The sequence below is a fragment of the Polyodon spathula genome, chromosome 2, assembly GCF_017654505.1.
Source record: "Polyodon spathula isolate WHYD16114869_AA chromosome 2, ASM1765450v1, whole genome shotgun sequence".
Classification (NCBI taxonomy): Eukaryota; Metazoa; Chordata; class Actinopteri; order Acipenseriformes; family Polyodontidae; genus Polyodon; species Polyodon spathula.
Window position 1 is genome coordinate 89,149,337 of NC_054535.1, and position 20,556 is coordinate 89,169,892.

Here is a 20,556-nt window from a genome sequence, read left to right on the forward strand (position 1 = left end):
TGGAAGAGCACACACCACCATGCGTACCCCAGCGGTCATGATTATCGGGATTGTTCTGGCCCCTTGCGGGTTGGTATTCGATCTCGTTTCTACTCTGGCCCCGAACTGGAGGGAGGTGAGGAACATTAAGGGCAGGGCACAAGATGAGGTGCTCCAGCAGGGAATCTGGGATATCTGTCAAGCGTTTGATACTTCCCGTACTCTCAAATGTGGACAAAAAGATGAAAACTACTTTAAGGAACAAGTCGTTACCTCAGCCAAGGGTCTAATGATTGCCTCGTTAATCGCAACCATGGCAGGGATTGTGGTAGCGTCCCTAGGGATCCGGTGTTGGGAAGAAACGCCGAACCTGTTGGTGGCTGGATTGGGAGGGATCTTGATCTTCATTTCAGGTATCTTGTGTATTATTCCAGTCGCTTGGTACACCAACCTTCTGAACTCAATCAAAGCGTCGGGCTCGGATATTCGTGTGGGGTACTGCATCGTCCTGGGATATATCGGCAGCTGTTTCATGGTCATTGGTGGCGGGGCCTTGATTATGTGTTTGTTCCAGTTGTGCTTTAAAAAAAAGGGGCAACTGACCAACAGCCACTCCAACAAATACTACCACAATAACCCAAGTTCATCCAGGTCCATTATAAAGACAGTTGATGGGCGTGAGTTTACCATGCCCCAGCAACCTACATCCTTGAGTAGACCGATTGAGGTCGACGATTTTACTGTTCCCCTGGGAAAGCCTGCACCCAAAAAAACATTTAACATCACCGACTTCACCACGAATGAACCGTGCGATTCAGATTTTTAACCTAACTCATTTTCATGTGGAATTTTTTTTTTTTTTTCTATGAAGGTACATGTATGTTCAGAGAAATGATTCGCTGTAACACTGAACTAACAAGCGCCTTCGGTTCAACCAACTAATGGAGGAGAGTAGACTGTTTCTTTTTTTGTAGAAAATCTTCCTAATTGATGTAAAGTGTACCTTGATTTGTACAAATGCACTTTCTTTTATAACACAATCAAAAGAGCCCTCTGAAACAGTGGATCCGTGTTGCGAATTTGTAACCATGCAGACACTATGGTTCTTGGACTGAAAAGCGATAGATAGATAGATAATATGACGTTCAAACTAAGGATTTTAGTACTACCTGCATTTACTGAAAAGTGGATCTATTAGTAGAAACACTGTGCACACGTACACAGAGGATTATTATAATCCAGCACTACTGCTCTCATGTTTTGAACACTCTACAGAATAGATTTTGACCACGTATGGGTTAGAAATGGCACACATTTACTTATATTTTGTTTTTAATCTTTAAAACACCAATTCCTTTACAATGGAAATTATAAAATACCTTATTTCAGAACGATTTGATTTTCAAAGAGCTATAACATGCATAAACTAAAATAAATTATACATTTTCAAATTGCATGTTATTTACAGAACAATGTGTGATATGATTAACACATAATATAATTCTTTAACCCAAAAAATCCAAGACAATCGGAACCTCTGCTTGGGCAGACACATGTGAAAGTTCTGTTTTACAGTGACCCGACTTGTCTTCGTTTCATGATTTAGCTGGGGGTTTTTGATATCAGGATTTAAATACTTTTATATTTTGAACACTTTTTAGAGAATTAGCATTTTGTTGTCCTCTGGTACACCTTAGATAAGTTAGTGTACTTGCATTATTCCCAATTACAATAAATCATACATTGAGGTAAAACTAATTTTTGCCATTATCTTAAAGCATCAGCTGGAAGATGTGTCTCTTTTGGAGTAAGTTGGCATTTTTTGTGAAGGAATGTTCATTATTGTTGTTTTTCTTATTCCTGTAAGTAAACGTGACGCTGTCTTTATTAGTATAATTTTAAAGCTGGGTTCTTTGACTGTAGGGCGAGATGTCAAAGACACTAGATTCCTTGGATAAGGAAGACAACAGCACCAGCATTAGAAACAATTAAAGGGGAACAGAGCAATAAAACAGAGAATCACTTGCTGACTGCACCCATGCTGCTGAAATATGAAAATGCTTCCCTACTTAAAAATGAAAAGGTTACTGCAAAACATGAACTGTAAAATACATTTGGCCTACAGTGAATATGTAAAAATGTGTTCGTTAAATGTTTGATCTTATTTTTATGTGCTGAAATATGAACTGAGAGGTGATCGAGACATATAATAAATGAGCAGTACATTTTGTACATAAGATTCATCAGGGAAGCAAAAATTGATAGTTTACGCAGTTCTTATCCTTTCTTTGATCATTGAATCACCACAAACATGGACACATTTAAATATTTATAGAAAATGTGTTGTATAAAGGTTCCAGCTTACCTATGGACGTTATTATAGGGCCCCTATGATACAGGGTGCCTGACCGGCATATCAATGACTAGTAAGGCGACATTGCAACCAACCATCCTAATATATTCTCCATTCTAAACAGTCACCCATATAGTAAAAAATTACTTTGAAGCCTGTAGCCTGGTGAGCAAGTCTGAGGGCGGACTAGAGGCTGGCAGGGGGAGTGTGTAGCTTGAACAGGGGTAGGGGTCAGGGCTGGTAGGTGACACAATCAAACATGAAGACATAAGCCCGATCCCAGTTCCTGTAAGGCTCTTTTGTACAGCGGTATCGGCGCTATGCTTCTGAGCAAAACGACCCGGGTTCACGTCCCACTTTAAACCCACCCCACCTAATTTGTGGCAACAAATTCCTACATTTGTAATGGAGAACTGTACACACCTGCAGGATTTAAAACAAGATTACAATTTAATACAAAGCCTTGTTCTTACTCTCGAGATTTAAAGTTATATTAGTTTGATAGGGAGTATTTATACCGTTGTGGAATTTAAAACAAAAGTGCAAATTGTGGCAAAATCTAAAAAATAAAATGCCTGAACCCCCCCCCCCCCCCCCCCCCCAGAATATATATAACAAAGAAATATGCATTTTTGCATATTTAAATATATGCAAATTTAAAAAATATATTTCCTGTCATCTGCTTTCTTAAAAACATTAACTATTTAATAAATGAAATGTTTTATGTGTTGCATCAAGTCCATGTTAACAAATACTGGCTGCATTGGTGGAGCTTGTAAAATGCCGAGTATAGACAGATAATCAACTACGTGAACAAAGGGGGGAAAAAAAAAAAAGGATCAGATGACACCCAAGCCCCTTGCTGCTGCTGCATGGAATTGCAAGAGGATGCCTAGTTAATGACAATAAAGCGTTGAAGAAAAAGGAAACTCGTATGCTGTACTGTCTCTGCGGTTGCCCAATCATATTAGCTAGGTGGGACATAAACTGTCGGTTTCAAGTGCAGGTACTATTTGTAAGTTTAACCAATAGGAGAGTCACATATCTGCCAAGTTTTACGTAGTTATCCAATCATAAGCAAGCAGAGGCCGTTCACGGTATTTGCATGAAAATTGAACAGCTGTCCAATCATTCGGGAGTAGAGGCGGGGTATTAATATGCTGGGTAAGCACTGAATTTCTCTGACTGTTAGAGAGCAATAATACATTTCAGTATGTAGAATTTAAGTCACTCTGTTTCAGACAATGGAAACACTGTAGTCGATTTAGGTACGAATCCACTTTCTCTCAATAATTGTACTGCAGATGAGCGATCTTTAAAACACAGTAGTGTTGACAAATGTCAAATTGAAACAAAGCGAGACGCTATCTACACTTAGTTTATTCACGGTTATATGTATAAACATGATATTTAAAAAAATATTCGCATTGCGTATTATATAAATTTAAAGAATAAGCGCAGCACGCACAATTACTACGATAGATAGAAATGTCACGGGAAGGCAGTGTGTAAGATCCTATGCAATAGTCAGCCTGCCCACAAACAGCCAAGAAAGATCTATTTATGCCCCTGCCAAAATTACTTTGAAGTCTGCTGATATAGGACTACATGCATAAATGTGGTAAGGGTATTGTAAACCATTTCTGAAGCATACTTTACATAGTTAACCATATATAGCTGTATGGAGTATGCTTATTTTTACATGGTTTACACTACATGTGTAGGTTTACAGAAGTTTGGAAGGGTATGGTGAACTATATACTACACTAAAGTTGAACAAATCTTTCCATAAACGATTATAGAATGTGTAAATGTTTAAACACTCTAAACATTATTTCAGCTTCTGTAGTTCTGTCAGGCTGTATCGTAGGGGGAGGTCCAGTGGTTAAAGAAAAGGGCTTGTAACCAGGAAGTCTCCAGTTCAAATTCCAGATCAGTCACTGTGACAAGTCACTTAGCCTCCTTGTGCTCCATCTTTAATTAGATGTTGCGACTCTGCAGCTGATGCATTGTTGACACACCCTAGTCCATTGCCTTGAATAAAAGGCATTGCTAAAATAAACCATCATCAGCTATAAAAACAGGGGTGCAAGACTGAAACCAGACCAGACTTAAGGTCCTCTTAAATAAAAATAACATGCTCTGGATTGACCAAGATGACAAGATTTTAAAAAGGCAAGATTTTTTTTTTTAGGTCCGTTACAAGAAACACATTGTGACAGCCTCAGTATTTATAACAAAAGTTAATCTTTCCAAGTACAACAGAGGCCTCTTGTCATTCTGGGGATATTCTTTTTATTAAAAAAAATTCACAAAGTTCATATCTTAATTCAAACTTTATTAGTCACACACACAAATATAGACAATGATTGAAAGGCTCCTACATTTCTAATGGACTCATCAGTTCCTGGCAAAAAAAAGAAAAAAAAGTCAACATATTTCCTTTAACTTTGAATGTTACAAAACACCAATATAAAATGCATTGGAAGCCCCAATATCTATGTACTATACATAACTTAAGGAGTAATTCTCTATTGAATGTCAGAACAAATGGTTATAAAAATAAAGCAAAACCCTGTTAGAAACTGATTTAGAAGAGTGACATTCTTTCCCCACCGCAGCTGTAAATTCAAAATTGGAATCTGAAGTGCCCCCCACTAATTAAACACCAATAAGACAAAAGTACCGCATCAGCATCATAGGTTTCATTGGCAAACGTCTGACTGGAAGCCTGGTCTGGTGATTCTATGGTCTTCATGTCTCTCTCCGCTGCAACTGCTTGTGCATTCCTGATAAATAACACTCAGTTACTGGTTGCCCAATTACAATTAATTTTTCTAACAACTGATACCTCTAGTGAACACGTACAGTTTGACAGTGGTACTAAAAGTTCAGCCAGTTCAAATTGAGTTATGGATATTCATGGATTTAATAGACCAAACTAATTCTTGTTTTAGAAAGCCAGAAAATGTAAAGATCTTGGGATCTTTGAAAAATACTAGGATTGAGCCCAAAAGCCTACCATCATCTACTGAGAAGCAGAGAAGTGTCAAGTCTGAGCAACACCCTTGCCATGCAAGGATAATTAAACAGTGTCAGGAATTAACCAGAGATCTTATTTGTCAGTTTCCGTTTGTGCTATTAGTCCTCATTACACCACATTTGGTAATTTAATCTAGTATTCCAATGCATTTATTACACATTTAATTAGCCACAATTCTATTAAGCCAATTATTTATTTTATTTTTTTTTTAAAGGAAAATTGGAATAAAGGAAAATTGGAATAAAGGAAAATTGACAGATCCAATAAAAAAAGTAATGTATTTTGCATTGTGGGACTGAAAGGTCAAGGAAGTTTTTAAAACCAGCCAGATCCTCAAACATTAAATTATATCAGTAAAGGAGTTATTAGGTACCTTTTTGCCAACTTGGTCCTCCTCTTCATAACGGCATATATCACACCTGCTACAAAAAGTGTCACCAAGACAAGAACGACACTCAGTGTCAAGGGAACGGCAATTGACTCTAACACTTTTCTATCGCAGAACTCTCCTGTGTAACCCAGCTTGCAGTCACATGACACTTTGTTGTTAATCACCACACAGTCACCATTCAGGTGACATATTTCTTTGTTACAAGGCTGGGATTCCAGATTTCGAACCAAAACCTCATCTGTAGTCATGATGCTCTGGTATGAGGCAAAGGTGGTAGGAATGGTTTCAGCACCGTCAGCCAGCAGAGATGAAGGGCTCTGTGGAACAGCTGTAGATGCGAGTTCAGATTTCACCGTTACTTCAGTTAAATGACCTGTGTGAGCAGAAGTTAAAGTTAAACTCTTGCAACAGACCGCCATTAATGTAAACTATGCACGGAGAAGCAGGTGGTACATGCAGTGTACCGTACTGCTGTTGTAGATGAGCTGTTAATATTAATGGTCATTTTTAAAGTAGAACAGTATGTGTACTGACAGGATCAAGCGCTTCCACTTCAAAAAGATTTCACCTTTAAAATAAATACAAATCTGCCATAGGCACAGGACATGGTTTATTTTTTAAACCCATAAGCAAAATTAAAGTGCTTATAAAACAGTATCTGTGTAAGCTCCTGTATATGATCTTCGATGTGCCATGCTGTAGTCTTGTGAATGTGCAGTTCTTGATTTTTCACTGTACAATGAGCAAAGTGTTTTGCAAGCTGCATTGAGCTGTGTATCAAAATAGGTAAAGCCTCAACAAAACACTGGTTTTGTTCTTATGAAAATAAACTGAAGGGATCTCCTATTCATATCCGTAGCTTGCAATGACATTCAGAGATCAGACATTTACAGACACTACCATTTCACCAGGACACTTCAAAAGGGAATGGAGTTAAGAGGATCTTAAAATCCTAAGTACCACTGAAATAAAACTTTAAAAAAACTTATGCAAATGGCAAAACTACAGAGCATTTTGTTCCCCTCTTAGATGTTACTTTAGAGACCCTTCATGTCTATGATCTCTCCCCACCCCCATCACTACAACAAAATGTATATCAATGTACCTATATTTTAAGATGAATACAACTTCAAAACATCAGGATGAACAGTTGAACAAGGTGTACAATCTAGTAAAGCTGGTTTCTGGATGAAATCAATTTAATCATGTACATTATCAAAAAGTCCTTCCAACACTGCTAGGCTTCAAGGTATACATTTGCATCTACACAGTACGCAAGTTATCACATTTATAATTATTGAACATGTATTGTGTAAATAGTTTACTTACTGCAGCCTGACAGATACACAAGGCTCTGCTCCCTGGATTGGTAGCCCTGCGACAGTCCAACCAGTAATCAGATTCTCGTGAGAACTAGAGCTCCTCCTTTGATTTACTTTAACAATGACTAAAACTGGGCAGGCCTTTTTGAAACTTGAAATTATGCCAGGAAACAGGATTTAAAAAAAAAAAAAAGTAGCAATAAGCTGAATTTTATTTTCACAATCAGAAGAGTATCATATCAGCTGTGCTGCTCAAACATCTCTGAATTGGGCTATTTAGGTCAGTGATATGCAATGTACAGTTAATGTATCTGATTGTTGAAGCTGGGAGCAGTGTTTATAAATTACAGCTAAAGTTGGTTTACTCTGACAGTTCAATTGGCAGTATTCTTGGCAACACCACAATACAGGAATAAATGATCACTACACTATTGGCAATAACCCTTCTTTGTTTACAACGCACTATGTAAGCTACCCTCAAATCAAACCAGTTTAGTCGGTCACACTGTCTGCACATTCATTCCAGTACACTCCATAACCTAACAATATTTTACAAAAAATTTTAGTTTACTATTGATCTTCTCCAAATAATTACTCCCCTCCTGTAACTATCTTTAAAGTCCCTGCCTCCATTGACTTACTGGGTTAAACAGTCTTTTGTTGCCTGAAGAACCACGATTATGCTTTTTATTTTAAAACATGCACATCTGAGAGAGAGTCAGCATCAATAGTCCCAGACTGCGAGACAGACCAAACAAAATCATGAGTGGTAGAAAAAATATTTTAAAAAGCACAGTAAATGAGCCAAAGAAACCGAGCTGGTCAAAGACTTGTTTATTGATTTTTTTGGCAACAGTAAGAACTGCACATTTTAGAATCAAAACTGAAAAGCCTTTGTACAACAACAAAAAAAATCTACACAAATACTGTAATTAGGACTCACTTTGGTCAGCTGTTACTAGTGAGAAAAGTGGCACTTTACTCTGTACTACCCTGTTAATCTGGCTTCACTGATGTGACTGCTATATGAAGGCAGCTCTCCAAAGATTCATTTGTAAGCCTGTTTTGGGCATCAATTTTGATGACATTCATGACAAAGGTTGGATTTACACGTGTACGTTGATTCAAACATTGAGCACAAGGAGGCACAATTTTAAAAGTTTGGATACTTCTGGTGTCCAGAATGTTCTGATTAGTGTTTTTAAATTCTTCTGCATGTCAGAAGTTTGCAGAGACTAGTTCCAGCTGCAGTGCACCCTTGTTTAATATGGGGAGGACCTCACAGGCGTGAGATGCAAAGTCACCCTCAGGTAGTATGGAGAAAGGATCACAAAGGCAATTACATCCTTCAGAATGGTATAATCTCAAATCAGGCACTTAAGTTGTACCTTACCCGTTGAAGGAAGCTTCTAATGATGGGCCTGATTATATGATCAGACTCTAGCGCTGATCAGTAGCCGCAGAGTTGAGTGAAATGCAAAAGCTTCCCAAAGCCCAAATTCAAGAAATCTATCCAGCTTCTTCCAAAAAGCTTTCAGCTTCTCAACAAGGTCGCCGATTGTCCCCCCTGCCTTGCAGCTGCACAGTAAAAGGTATCCAGGTGGCCAAATGTCAAAGAAACACTACTTTGGATATTAACTTCATTATTTTCTAGAAGGGACAGATACTCAGCTGCCTTCTTGAGGGCACCACGCTGAAGGAACTCAACCTAAGCCGTGAGCTCACAGAAGTGTGCTTTGTATCACACAGCACTTGATACAGTGCTGGGCCTTCATTTTTGTTACTACTTCTACCAGTTGTGCCACAAGACCCATGCTTGCCCAGCACTGAAGGTGCCCCATCCATTACCAGAAAGCAAATCTTGCTCAGCGAGTCTGTGTTCCTCAAAAACTGCACCGATCAAATCTCCACTGGCATACATTTCTAGAGATCAAACCCAATAGTTCCTTAGCTTTACTATGTCCTTGTCGAGTCAACAGCCAGTGACACAAACTCAGTACCTCTCAGACAGTTCAATAAAATGGAGTACTTCATTATCCAATGTCTGTACACTGCACAATAGTCGTATCTGACAGGGGAACTTGCTTGTCAGTGTTCATGACTCTTGCGTTCACCTTCTTATCAACTACCACTTCCTCAAACAGCCGGCAAACTCCGACTGTTCCGGAAGTCAAAGGGCTGCTTCTTTCGCACCAGAATCCAGGCCACACTGAGACGTTGTCATAGCCTTGTGTTGCAGAACTTGAATCTTACCTAAGATTATCTTCCATAATCTTAAAATGTAAAAATCAGGAGAATCTACCTTGGGTCGCATGGAGTTTGAGTTCAAAGGATTATTTGTCACTGAAAGTTGTGTGCTTTGTTTAAAAGTGGTGTCTCAGGTTATATTCTTTGATAAACACTAGCTCCATAACAGGCACATTGGCTACATCAGTTAAATGAACAAATACTCATGAATCCATACTTCCTTAAAAGCTCAGTTTTCAGTGTCAATGTTATGTTTTGTACCAGTGAGACTAGAGAGCCATTATGATGCAGCTAATTTCAACAGACCTCACTGCAGAGAAGCAAACCACGCAAAGAAGAGTGCCACTACTTCGCCTAGCTGGCAGGGATTAACCTACTGCACATGCCTGTCAAAAGATGGCTCTGATGCAGTTGTTTACTTTCCCTCTGTTCAATATCACACTATGTATTTAATTTAGAAATTTCATTTACACTGAAACGCATTGGATTAATGTGTTGATGCATATTTAGACTTGCAGAGCTATACTTTTTAAAAAAAAAAAAAAAAAAAAAAAAAGCACTTGATGCTTATTCAACAAAGCCATCGTGAATCGACATCAGGGATGGTGGCAAATTTACCTTAGCCCCACCTCAAGCAAAATTACTTCATCTACTGCTGTATAAGTGAAGCTTACATTGTGAGCTGGCTGTTCACTGGGGGGGGGGGGGGGGGGGGAGGCAAATATTGATGCACCACCATGTAATATTGCTGTGATTTCAGGCTGTATACAAAATTGGACAGCCAGGGTCTTTAAACTACATGTCTTTTCCATGTTTTCTCTTTACAAAAAGACATCACCACAAGTCAAGACTGCCTCAGTGAGTGATGCTATTTAGTTACATTGAAATCCACAGGTTGTTTTTACATGTCAGCACACTTTACTTACAATTCTCCTCATCAGATTCATCCAGACAGTCTGCCTGCCCATCGCAGAACCTCTCCCTCAGCAGACACTTTCGTCCATCTTTGCAGAGCCTGGTCATCTCTGGGCACCTCATATCCTTCCCACAGACTGTTGCATTAGTCGAGCTGTAGCCTATAGGACACTTGCAGGTCCTTCCTCCTGGGTAAGGCAGGCAGATGTGGCTGCACCCACCATTCTTTTCCACACAGTGGTTTGTCCCTAGAAAACAAAAACTGACTAAGACGGAATATGTACAGATATGGGTGGTCAGCAAAAGCAAGATAAAGGTCAGTAACTTTTCCTTGGTGGTAATTAATCAGGATTTATAATGCAGTTTTAATTCTGCAAATTTTAAACCACAAGTAGAATTCAGAGACTGATGGTAAATGCTAAAAAGCTAGAAAAAAAGATTGCCCCAGAGAATGAATACATCATTGTCTCTGTGGAGACAAACTCAGTGAATGCGTCTACAACATATCAAACTATCAGACTGAAGGAATAGAATGGAGCCTGGCATATCTAAATTTGGGTTACTAGAATATGCGACCAACCCTCGGCTTGAGGAAGGTTGAAGACAAGACTATGCAAGACTCAAATAAATGTACCTTGTTGACTAAACTTGCTGTACACTTTCAAATCTACAACATCCTCCTTCACTTCAAACCACAGATGTTTCGGTTGCTGGCCATCGCTGTACCACACCTTGGTTGTATCTGGTGGGGGGGGGGGGGGGGGGGAAATGTTACCATCCATTTTGGATGCCTTACCTATTACTCCATTTGCAGTACTGGTAATTTTGAACATTTCATATTTTACAATCCCATTATTAGTAACGGAGAGGGGAAGAAATTACATAAAACTTGAATTTCCTATGCCAATGCTAGCATCTCAACTAGAAACATTTGGATGTATACTGCAGATGTAGGTGAAGGCTAAGGGTTTCCAAACGTGAGGCCCACTTTTCATCTCCTTTTGGCACTAGTCCACAATAACACTCCATGTAAAAATATAACCTTATGATACTCAAATTATAAAGCCCATTTTTGACATTCTAGTTTCACTTTTAGAAACACAGAACCTCATTAGTAGTTTCATTTCGCAGATATATTAAGCCAACATATATCCTGTAGGGTCCACAGTTTTGGAACCATCTCTGCTATAGCACCTCTTCCAGTATTCACTACACTGGGCTTTGCAGTTTCAATCAGGGGAGATGTAAATAATGTATATACACTTTTTCCAACAATGCCTCACCATTGACTGTTGTCCAGAAGAGCATCTTTTCAATGTGTGTAAAAGCAGCAAGACGCTCCGGTCCTGTTTTGTACTCTTTGTAATTTAAACCATTAAGTGAAATGGAACCAATGACTCCAGCACCTGTCAACAAAGTAGGAAGTGTTTCTATTGAATAAAAATAATAAAAAAAAAAACTTAAGGCAAATTCTACAATGTGTAAAATTGGGAATAACACATTGAATATGAAATTAAAGCATTTTGGGAAAATATTTTAAAAAAATTTGCATGCAAGCTAAGAGGCTTTAAAACTACACTACTGACATAGCTAGAAGGTAAGCTATCAAGGAGGTAAAGGAAAGGTAACCATTGCCTATTAAGCTCAGCAATAATTAGGAAAAACAGCAAGCAGTCCACAAACCTGTTTGGGATTGCCCATACAGTTATGACTCATTATGACAAACTACTTAAATTAGTTACTAAGTGTTTAAAGCTCTTTATTCCTTTCTGTAGACAACATGAAAAGAAAAAGTTGGTATACCAATATCAGCCCAGTAAAGCATAGTGCCAGAGTTAGTAAACACCAGGCTAGTGGGCATCGTTGCCTTCTTCCACAGCAGCTTCCTATTCATTCCGTTCATGTAGGCACATTCTATCTGGGGTGCACCACGCCTACCCTCTTCCCGCATGTGTGAAAAGCACATGACTCCAGAGGGCGGGTGAACGGCAATGGAATTTGGCTGGTTGAGGTCTCTGTCGAAGAGGATGGCTGTGTAGGACTTGCTGGGTAAGGTCACATGAATGAGTTGCTGCCTGCTGCTCCAGTAGATGTTGTGGGTTATCCAGTCCACAGCCAGGGACGTCACCACATCGCCCTCCAGCTGGAGCACCTTCCCACGAAAGACCAGCTCCTGCTCCTTCAGCTTGAACTGTGCAATAAAGCCTCCCTCCGAGTCAGCAGCATAGACAGACTGGTCCTTGAGCACGTAATCCATAGCAGTTATCTGGTTGATGATGGGGACAGAGAGGGCTTTGTGTTCAGGCAATGTCTTCAGGCCAATAGTGGACTGGATGTTCTTGAGGTAAAGCTGAAAAGCACAAACCGTTTCATACAAAATGCTGGCACACCAAGTCAAAAATGTATAGTAAATGTTTCTAAATTGCAGCTCATGTTACATAGATCAGTGGTAGGACAAGAATTCACCCCCTGTCAATATACCATTACTCGATGCTTAGTCTCCAATTTCTTTATGAAAGTTGGCGATGAAAATCTGTGGCATATTCTGTTCTCCAGAATAACCTATTTAGTCATGGGTTACAACTATTCCTCATGAATCAAACGTGTACAGTCTTGGATACAGTAGCTACTAAAGGAAGGCCAGATCAGCTGTCTTGCCAGTTGACAAACCAACTTGCAACATCTGCCTAACATCTGTTTCTGCCAGGGACACCTTTGACAAACTACATATCTATGAACCCCTTTATATGGTAATTGCAGTGAGTCAGTTGTGTTGTGATTTCTTCTGTGATAAAGTGAAGACCTGGGTGGTAACTAAGGTTTTAAAATATTTTTCCTGCCTTCATTTTCTTTTCTTGCCTTTATAATTGGATGTCAAATGAATGAGAAACAAACTTTTCCATATTTTATTCGACCAAAAAACTCCCTAAAAACTACAGAGCCGCCAGGGATACTTGCTTGGATATTGAATGTGTGTCAGTATTGACCAGTATCAAATCACTCCTTAGCCCTATGATGACACCAACACAATTACTACATGGTATTGACAAACAGTCCTGGACAAAGATCTGAAGGGCCGAAGGAAGCTGGTTACCTGAGTGATGACAGAAGGTGAAACAAGGAACAGAAATGCAGTGTCTGCTGGTAGTACACAGGTTGTGCCATCATTAGCCAGCAGGAATCCAATGGGACACCTGCACATTCCACTCTGTTTTGGTCCCAACAGACATAGATGAGAACAGCCCAGATTTTGGCAGGGGTTAAAAGCTATTGGCTGAAGTGTCTCGTGTATAACCTAATCAAATAAAGAAGATCATCAGGAAACAGTAGTTAACCAAGACCTATATTTAGAGTAGGTACATTTGACACATGTACATTAGACAGGCACCTCTACATATCGTGGGGTGAATAATGCCCTAGTTTTATCAGTATTGGACAAGCACTTTTCCAGATGCACATACTGCATCACATTGGGTTGACATTTCCATTAAGTCAGTTTCGATTTACTTCCTTGCCTACCAGGGTTAAATACCCATTGACAGAAGCAGGTGCTGTTTGTCAGTCACAGCCCACCTCTACTTCACCAGTTGTAATAGTCTATCCACCACATCCCTAAGGGATGTCCTCAATGTACACAAGATATAGTACATTTGAACTTCAAATAAAAGCTAGCAGGAACACACCCCAAAACCAATTTATATCAGAACAATGACTGATTAAGTGAATGTGCAAGACTAGGCGCACCGACACCAGGAGGCACGCACCTTCAGTCCAAAGGGTTGACCAAGTTGTTTAATAAGGACAGTCCGATTCTTGCCAGTCTCTTTGTTGGCTTTTTGAATTGTTCTCATTTTGGTATCGGACCAGTAAATTGCATCTTCAAATACACTTAGAGAGAAAGGACTTGGAGTTTCTAGAAGCTGAAACAACTGTACATTTTTGGATAAGAAATAGAAAATAACCTTTTGAAAATGAAAGTTTAAAAATAATTTGCATAACACACAGATCTGACTATGCAAGGTAGAATCAACTGAGGTAGTAAGAATTTTTTTTTTTTTTTTTTTTTTTTTTTTTACTGGGAATAGATCCTTTCACCTTAATTGCACATAAAACCAATATCTTCTGAAGGTGAAGTCTGGTGTCATCCGATTTAATTAGTTCCATCGGATATGTAAAAATATTGTAGTTTAGACAAGCATACTATTTTGTTGTTGCTTTATTAAAAAAATTAACTGTCAGGCAGTGCCACAGGTTTTTGAGACTGGATACTGTATACCACTCAGTTTCCACTGTAACCTGAAGTAAACAGGTCAAACAATGTATACCGAGCATCAGAAGAAACTTAACATTTTCAGAAAAAAGTATATTATATATATATATATATATATATATATATATATATATATATATATATACACACATATACACACACACACACTGTTTTTGTGTTTCTTTTTAATCACTCAATCATTCATCCTTGACGATGACATGCTTGAGTGACTGAAGCCTATGCACTTAATTAGCGAGAGTTCATTGGACACTGGATATGGCGTGATTTCAGGTGTTGAATTGCAAGCTTGAATAAAAACAAAGAATCATAGCAAAAAACATATGCTTCATCTGTCAAGAAAGCAGCGTCTTCATGTAATCGGCATGTTGGAGGCTGAACTAGGGCAGCGTACTGTGGCTCTCAGCCAGCAATTTCAAAATTGGCAAGACAGTATAACCAGACACACTGTCAATAACAGGCCACGAACTAGGAGACCAAGAGTCACAACACCTGCCCAAGATCGGCAGATTATTTTGCAGCACCTTCATGATGTCAATTGTTAAAATTAGCACAATAAAAAATTGTTTATTTTGATGCTCATTATACCTTTATATCTGTGCCGTCTAAATTTGCTGATCCAATGCATCTGAATTTGTCATCTGCCCAGAAGATCCTCTCGCTCAGCAAATCAAGAGCTAGGTTAATAGGCCACCCGAGCCCCTTCGTAATGAGCGTTTTCCTGCTAGAGCCGTCCATCCCAGCTCTTTCTATCTGTGGCTCTCCTCCAATTTCAGACCAGTACATCAACCTGCACATTAAATAATATAACACTGTTAAAAGATGTGCTTGTTAACTAAAATTTCAAAAACAGGGAGTAGCGCATATAGATTTTTTTTTTTTTTTTTTTATATATATATATATATATATATATATATATATATATATATATATATATATATATATATATATATATATATATATATATATATATATTTATATATATATATGCACTATCAAATATAATATGATAATATCGTTATATATATATATATATATATATACATATTTACCGTTTAGTGTTTACCGTTGCCTTGCCTACTTTCATCAAGTGACAATTATTGTAAATTGTTCAAATACTGGTTTATTTCTGATACAACTGTGCTGATCTTTCACTGACATTCAGGAGCTGCTCCTCAGTTCTAGTTGCATGCCACAGATCTACAGTATGCAAATAGGCTAGATCAGCCAAAAACATTTAGGTTGTTAAACCAGCCCCATCTAGCGATCTGTCACTTCTAACTTCTGTTTAGCTGGAAATACACTGCTGTACACTAGGTGTGTTTTAATAAGACCCGTTACCGTTGGGCAGGCAACTAGAACTGAAGAGCAGTCACATGTGAAGAAGCGATTTACTCCAAGTTATAAAACCATTGATGGTTGCCATTCAAAAGAATCATTCGACGCCCATCTCTTCCTAGTACTCTGCTCAATCCTTTTGAATTGCAAATGTTGATGAGAAGCGTCTTCAGTGGTGTTATTATTAGAGTAGACTAAAAATTAGACTTCATACAAATTAAGACAGGTGATGCTACTAAACCCATTGAAGACCAGATTTAAAAATAAATGTTAGCACATTTTTGAAAGGAAACTACAGTATTTGGAAGAAAGCAAGCACTGCAAAGAAGCTGAACCACAGGAGACCCAGCTAGGGCAGAAGCAAAGATTGTGACTGGAGAAAATCAAAAGGACCACTTGATCACATGTGAAGTCCAGTAACACTGATCAATATACATGCAGACACCACTTCTAATAGTACAAAGATCCAGTTGTCATGTGTCTTTTTATAAAAGTAGTGAAATCCCCCCCCCACCCCCTAATTTTTTTTTTTCTCCTCAACGCAGCACCAGATGTTCCGAGGGCGTGTGCGCATCCTCCGATCTCTCAAGCCTAAAAGCCAGAATCACTTTTACACAGGAGCTATCCAGAACAGAGGTGAGAGGGAATCCCAGAGAACCCCCTGCCCCAATAGGGTTCGCAATCAGCAATCCCTGCCAGTTTCCCTATTCCCCCACCCTGGGAGTGTTACAGCCACTGCAACGCCCCCCTCCTCCTCTGCACAGCCAGGATGCAAGCAAGTGCCACTGAAAGACTCAAATTTTCAAAACAGTAAACTGAAAATTGTCTGTTATTCTAGTACTGCAGCACCAATAACATGATATGTAGCTATTAATCACATACGCTTATAGTAAAACAGAACCAAGAGTTGACTGTCCGAGCTGGCATCTCATCACGCTTTACCAACCAATACAGTGAGCAGTCTAAACTTACCCACTGAGAGGCTGGAGCACAAGAGAGCGGGGCTGCTCTAGATCCTCATCCAACACCACTGTATAATTGTGGGCCTCAGCTGAATTGGAAAACAGACTAACAGCCAAGATCTGTCCAGCAGCTCCATCAGTCCAGTACAGGTTCCTACCCACCCAGTCCACTGCTATACAATCAGACTTGATTCCTAGGAGGGAAAAATGTATTCATAGGTTTTAATGCATTTGTGAAACAGGCAGCATTAAGTGAAGCACAGCAATTTGGGATTCAGACTCCTGTAAGTGAGATGTGTTAAAGCTCTATAAGCCTGTCTCTCCTGCAATGGTTAAGATGCTTGCTTGGAAAGCACATGTTCTCTGGTTTATGCCCAGATTCCATCCTGTTGAATTGGTTTTATGACTCGTTTGAACCTTGGTTGGTGGTGCTGTGCGTCAAGGTAATGGGGAGGGGGCAGTATTGTGTGACGCTGGCTTTGCCAGGTCATAAATCAGTTTGTACCAAGCCTTCACCCTGTTACACATGTAGAAAATAACCATGCATTACTGTATGAAAAGAATGCTGGAAAGAAATGGGCACATTCACAACAGATATGCTTTATATTAGCAAATTATAAATCAGCAGTATTAAAGTAATTTGATTTGAGTTCTTGCATACTCCTTAAAGCAGTACAGTTCAGTGTTCTTACATTTTCAATACAATAGTTTACTTGAAATAAGCCAAACAGTTATGAACAAGTCAAGAACTTCATGTACCACAGTGAAACGGCTGTCAACCATCTCAGTCAATCTGTGCACCAAAGTTAATACACATTGTCAAAAGTGGTGTTAAATACTACAAGATAGTTTCCTTAAATTTAAAATCCGCATGCAAGAAACTACCATCCTAAAGCCCATCATACACAAGCAAACTTGTCTGTAGCCATTATGAAACGCTTGCTGGAGTAGACCCAATTTCTACTTTGAAAAGTTTTGAAGGAACTTTGTGCATTGAAACTCCGCTCTGTAATCAGTAATTCCTCCACTTCAGTGCTGTGATCAGGTGTTGCTTAAATATTTCTGGTAACATGGTTTCCTTACGTACAGTATGTTAGTCAGAGTAATTTTCCATGGCTAACCATCATTTCCTGGCTACAGCTGCCCACTGCAACAAAACAGGGCATTTCCACGGCTCGCTCAAGCAGCTGAGTACTGCTGTCTGGTCAGGTTTATATCTCCTACTCTATGCAGCCACAAAGGAAGCGAGTGTCAAGAAGAAAGCAATAGGGAAATAACTACCATTTGTGGCAGATTTTTTCATGTAGGTAAAGCACAAATGACACTTGTCTAAGCTTTGTGTTCACTGAAAGCAGATAAATTGAACAATGTTCATCCTGCTTCAGCAAACAACACAATTCTGAAGACATATTGCTTTTTTTAAATTCATGATAAACAAAACCTGTCTGGCTGTGCTATGCTTAACCAGATTATATTTGTAATGAGCCTATTGTTAAATATATTTGTTACAGACTTTCTTTGAAAAATACTATCCCACAATCCCTCTGACCTTTGATGCACAGCAATTCCTGAGGTTGGCCAGTTTTTGAAAAAGGCACTGAAACACTTTCAAACAGCTGGCCATGGGCAGCCAAAGCCTGTAGCACCAAGTAGTGGCAACGAGGCATAAATGTAGGAGGATCGTTTGTTTTAAAAAGTCAGCCCAAGAAAAAACCTTACCTTTTACTATTGTCCCCTTGTTTTTCTGGTCCAACGTTATCCATTTTATACTCTCAGCATCAAAACTTAACCAGAACACCTTTTTCTCCTTCCAATCATAGTCCACTGAAAAGATAATTTTCTTTCCAGTGAAAGTAAGAACATCCTCTTTGAAGCTTCTCAGTCCATAAAGCAGCAAGTCAAACTGGACAGATGCTAGCAAAAATGGCTCCTGGCCTGAAAAAAAAGACGTTGCTTTGTTTGTGTTCCAACATTTAGAATGAACTGTCATTAAAAATCAAAAAAGATAGTAGTTTACATCACAAAAGAAATACATAGTTTCATGAACACTGGATCTTTTAGATTCTAAAAAATATGAAAGGTTCTATAATGAACTGGTGGTGGTTTTAGGCAGTTTACCAGTAAAAATGCAAGTTTTTTTTATTTATTTTTTTAGCCACCAACAGATTTCTACTGAGCGAGCCAACTACTTTGTTCTTGCAATATGCATATGCCTCCATTGTCAGAATTGCAGTACGAATCAGTGGAGGTAAACTGGTATAAAAGGTGTTTGCCAAGAAATGCTTACTGAAATTTACTGATTCAATCCTCTATCTATAGAATCTAAGCAAATTAAAAGCTTCATTTTGTGTGAACTGGCAAGAAAGTTTACCCAAAAATACTTTGAATATTCTAGTCCTCCTATTTGTGCTAAGATGTTAAAGATTATTCCGTGCCAGAGTGGGATTTGCCCAAAACAGACATCTGAGGAAGTTGCCCCACCTGGTGGATAACTCTGTAGCGTACAGATACAATTGAGAAAAAAATCCTGATGTGGTAAAATGAAATAAACTTTGTAGGTTCTGTATTATCTTTGCGCCTTTACAACGTGGATGGCAGCACATTGAATATTTAAAATGTTAACATAGGAAAGTCACAGGAAAGGCAAACCAGAACTTAATTCACAAAAACCTTTGCAAACAGTGAACATTGTCTGCATAATTCAGGCAGTTGTCTTATATACAAAGTGACATTTAAATGAAGAGCTTCTAAAATGTACATTGATTTGTTAAAGGTTCCATACCACTTGCTTTACACCTGCGACCGTCTAGCTCCAGCAAGTATCCCGGGTGACAGCCACAGCTGAACGACCCATTCATGTTGCGACAGGTCTGGCTACAAAAACCATGGGGGAGCTCCTCACACTCATCAATATCCACACAGGACAGCCCATCACTGGCGAGTCTAAACCCCCTCAGACAACCACACTTCTGAAGAGTGAAAAAGAATCTGGTTTACTACAGCTTTAAAGACACTAAGTTAGGTGCAGATGCCAAGTCTGAGCAAATGAACCATTTAAACCATTTCATGACCCAATAACTGGAAATGAAGCATCAATACAATAAAGCTGGTAACAATCCACTGAGGAGGTTGGCTTTAGTCCCAATTCCAAGAAAATTAGTGTGGAACTAGGGCTACAGCAACCTCAACAGATCAAGATTTGACAAACCAGAATACAATCTTTAGTTATAAATGCCATCATACATGTTTTTAATCCTTCAAGATCACCCATGCTCTTATAGCCAGTGCAAAAACTGGTAGTTGCATTAGCTTTTCTCTTCTACTTTGATTACTTTAACTGCACAATATATTGCAGTATATGGAAATGATATTCAAAATTCAATTAAACTTATTCTACATTGTAATTTCAGTGCTTATTTCTAGTCAAACAGGTTGCAGTCTTGCAGAGCTCCGCACATACTAGTGTGAATAGAACTCTTCCAAGAATGTTTCTTCGAGGACCTTTCTTTGTACACCAGGAAATTTTATAAGAGGAAAAAAGAGTTAAAAAAACAACCAGTTGAATGCTAGGGAATAAAACAATATTCAAATGGATTTCTGCAAATATACCCTATGGTGGTTCCATTGGAAGATAAAGTTTTATCATTCTCATCAGATTACAAAAGGCTTGAATAGATAATCATGGTTAGGTGTATCAAGAGCTTCGCTTGACACGTTT

At 38.8% G+C, this 20,556-nt stretch overlaps 3 protein-coding genes across 3 annotated transcripts in view; 1 reads left to right on the plus strand and 2 right to left on the minus strand.

Moving 5' to 3' along the window:
• Nucleotides 1-805, plus strand: LOC121327142 (claudin-23-like). The gene has a single exon (XM_041270966.1). The coding sequence runs from the start codon at nucleotides 20-22 to the stop codon at nucleotides 803-805; it is 786 nt and encodes a 261-aa protein (XP_041126900.1). The 5' UTR covers nucleotides 1-19.
• A 3,850-nt stretch (nucleotides 806-4,655) lies between these two features.
• On the minus strand, nucleotides 4,656-7,172 carry LOC121328539 (zonadhesin-like). The gene is made up of 4 exons (XM_041273249.1): nucleotides 7,096-7,172; nucleotides 5,749-6,139; nucleotides 5,019-5,121; nucleotides 4,656-4,739 (listed from the first exon to the last, which is right to left on the minus strand). Exons 2-4 carry the CDS (start codon nucleotides 6,012-6,014, stop codon nucleotides 4,713-4,715), a joined length of 396 nt encoding a protein of 131 aa, XP_041129183.1. The 5' UTR covers nucleotides 6,015-6,139; nucleotides 7,096-7,172; the 3' UTR covers nucleotides 4,656-4,712.
• A 1,949-nt stretch (nucleotides 7,173-9,121) lies between these two features.
• The window catches only part of LOC121327143 (low-density lipoprotein receptor-related protein 2-like), a 33,543-nt gene continuing 22,108 nt past the window's right edge, over nucleotides 9,122-20,556 (minus strand). Inside the window, exons 23-32 of the mRNA XM_041270982.1 lie at nucleotides 19,624-19,807; nucleotides 18,558-18,773; nucleotides 16,849-17,032; nucleotides 15,127-15,328; nucleotides 14,015-14,179; nucleotides 13,345-13,545; nucleotides 12,054-12,600; nucleotides 11,534-11,656; nucleotides 10,262-10,498; nucleotides 9,122-9,315 (exon numbers count right to left, since the gene is read on the minus strand). Of these exons, the coding sequence (XP_041126916.1) occupies nucleotides 9,122-9,315; nucleotides 10,262-10,498; nucleotides 11,534-11,656; nucleotides 12,054-12,600; nucleotides 13,345-13,545; nucleotides 14,015-14,179; nucleotides 15,127-15,328; nucleotides 16,849-17,032; nucleotides 18,558-18,773; nucleotides 19,624-19,807 (2,253 nt within the window). The remainder of the gene's footprint in view (nucleotides 9,316-10,261; nucleotides 10,499-11,533; nucleotides 11,657-12,053; nucleotides 12,601-13,344; nucleotides 13,546-14,014; nucleotides 14,180-15,126; nucleotides 15,329-16,848; nucleotides 17,033-18,557; nucleotides 18,774-19,623; nucleotides 19,808-20,556) is intronic.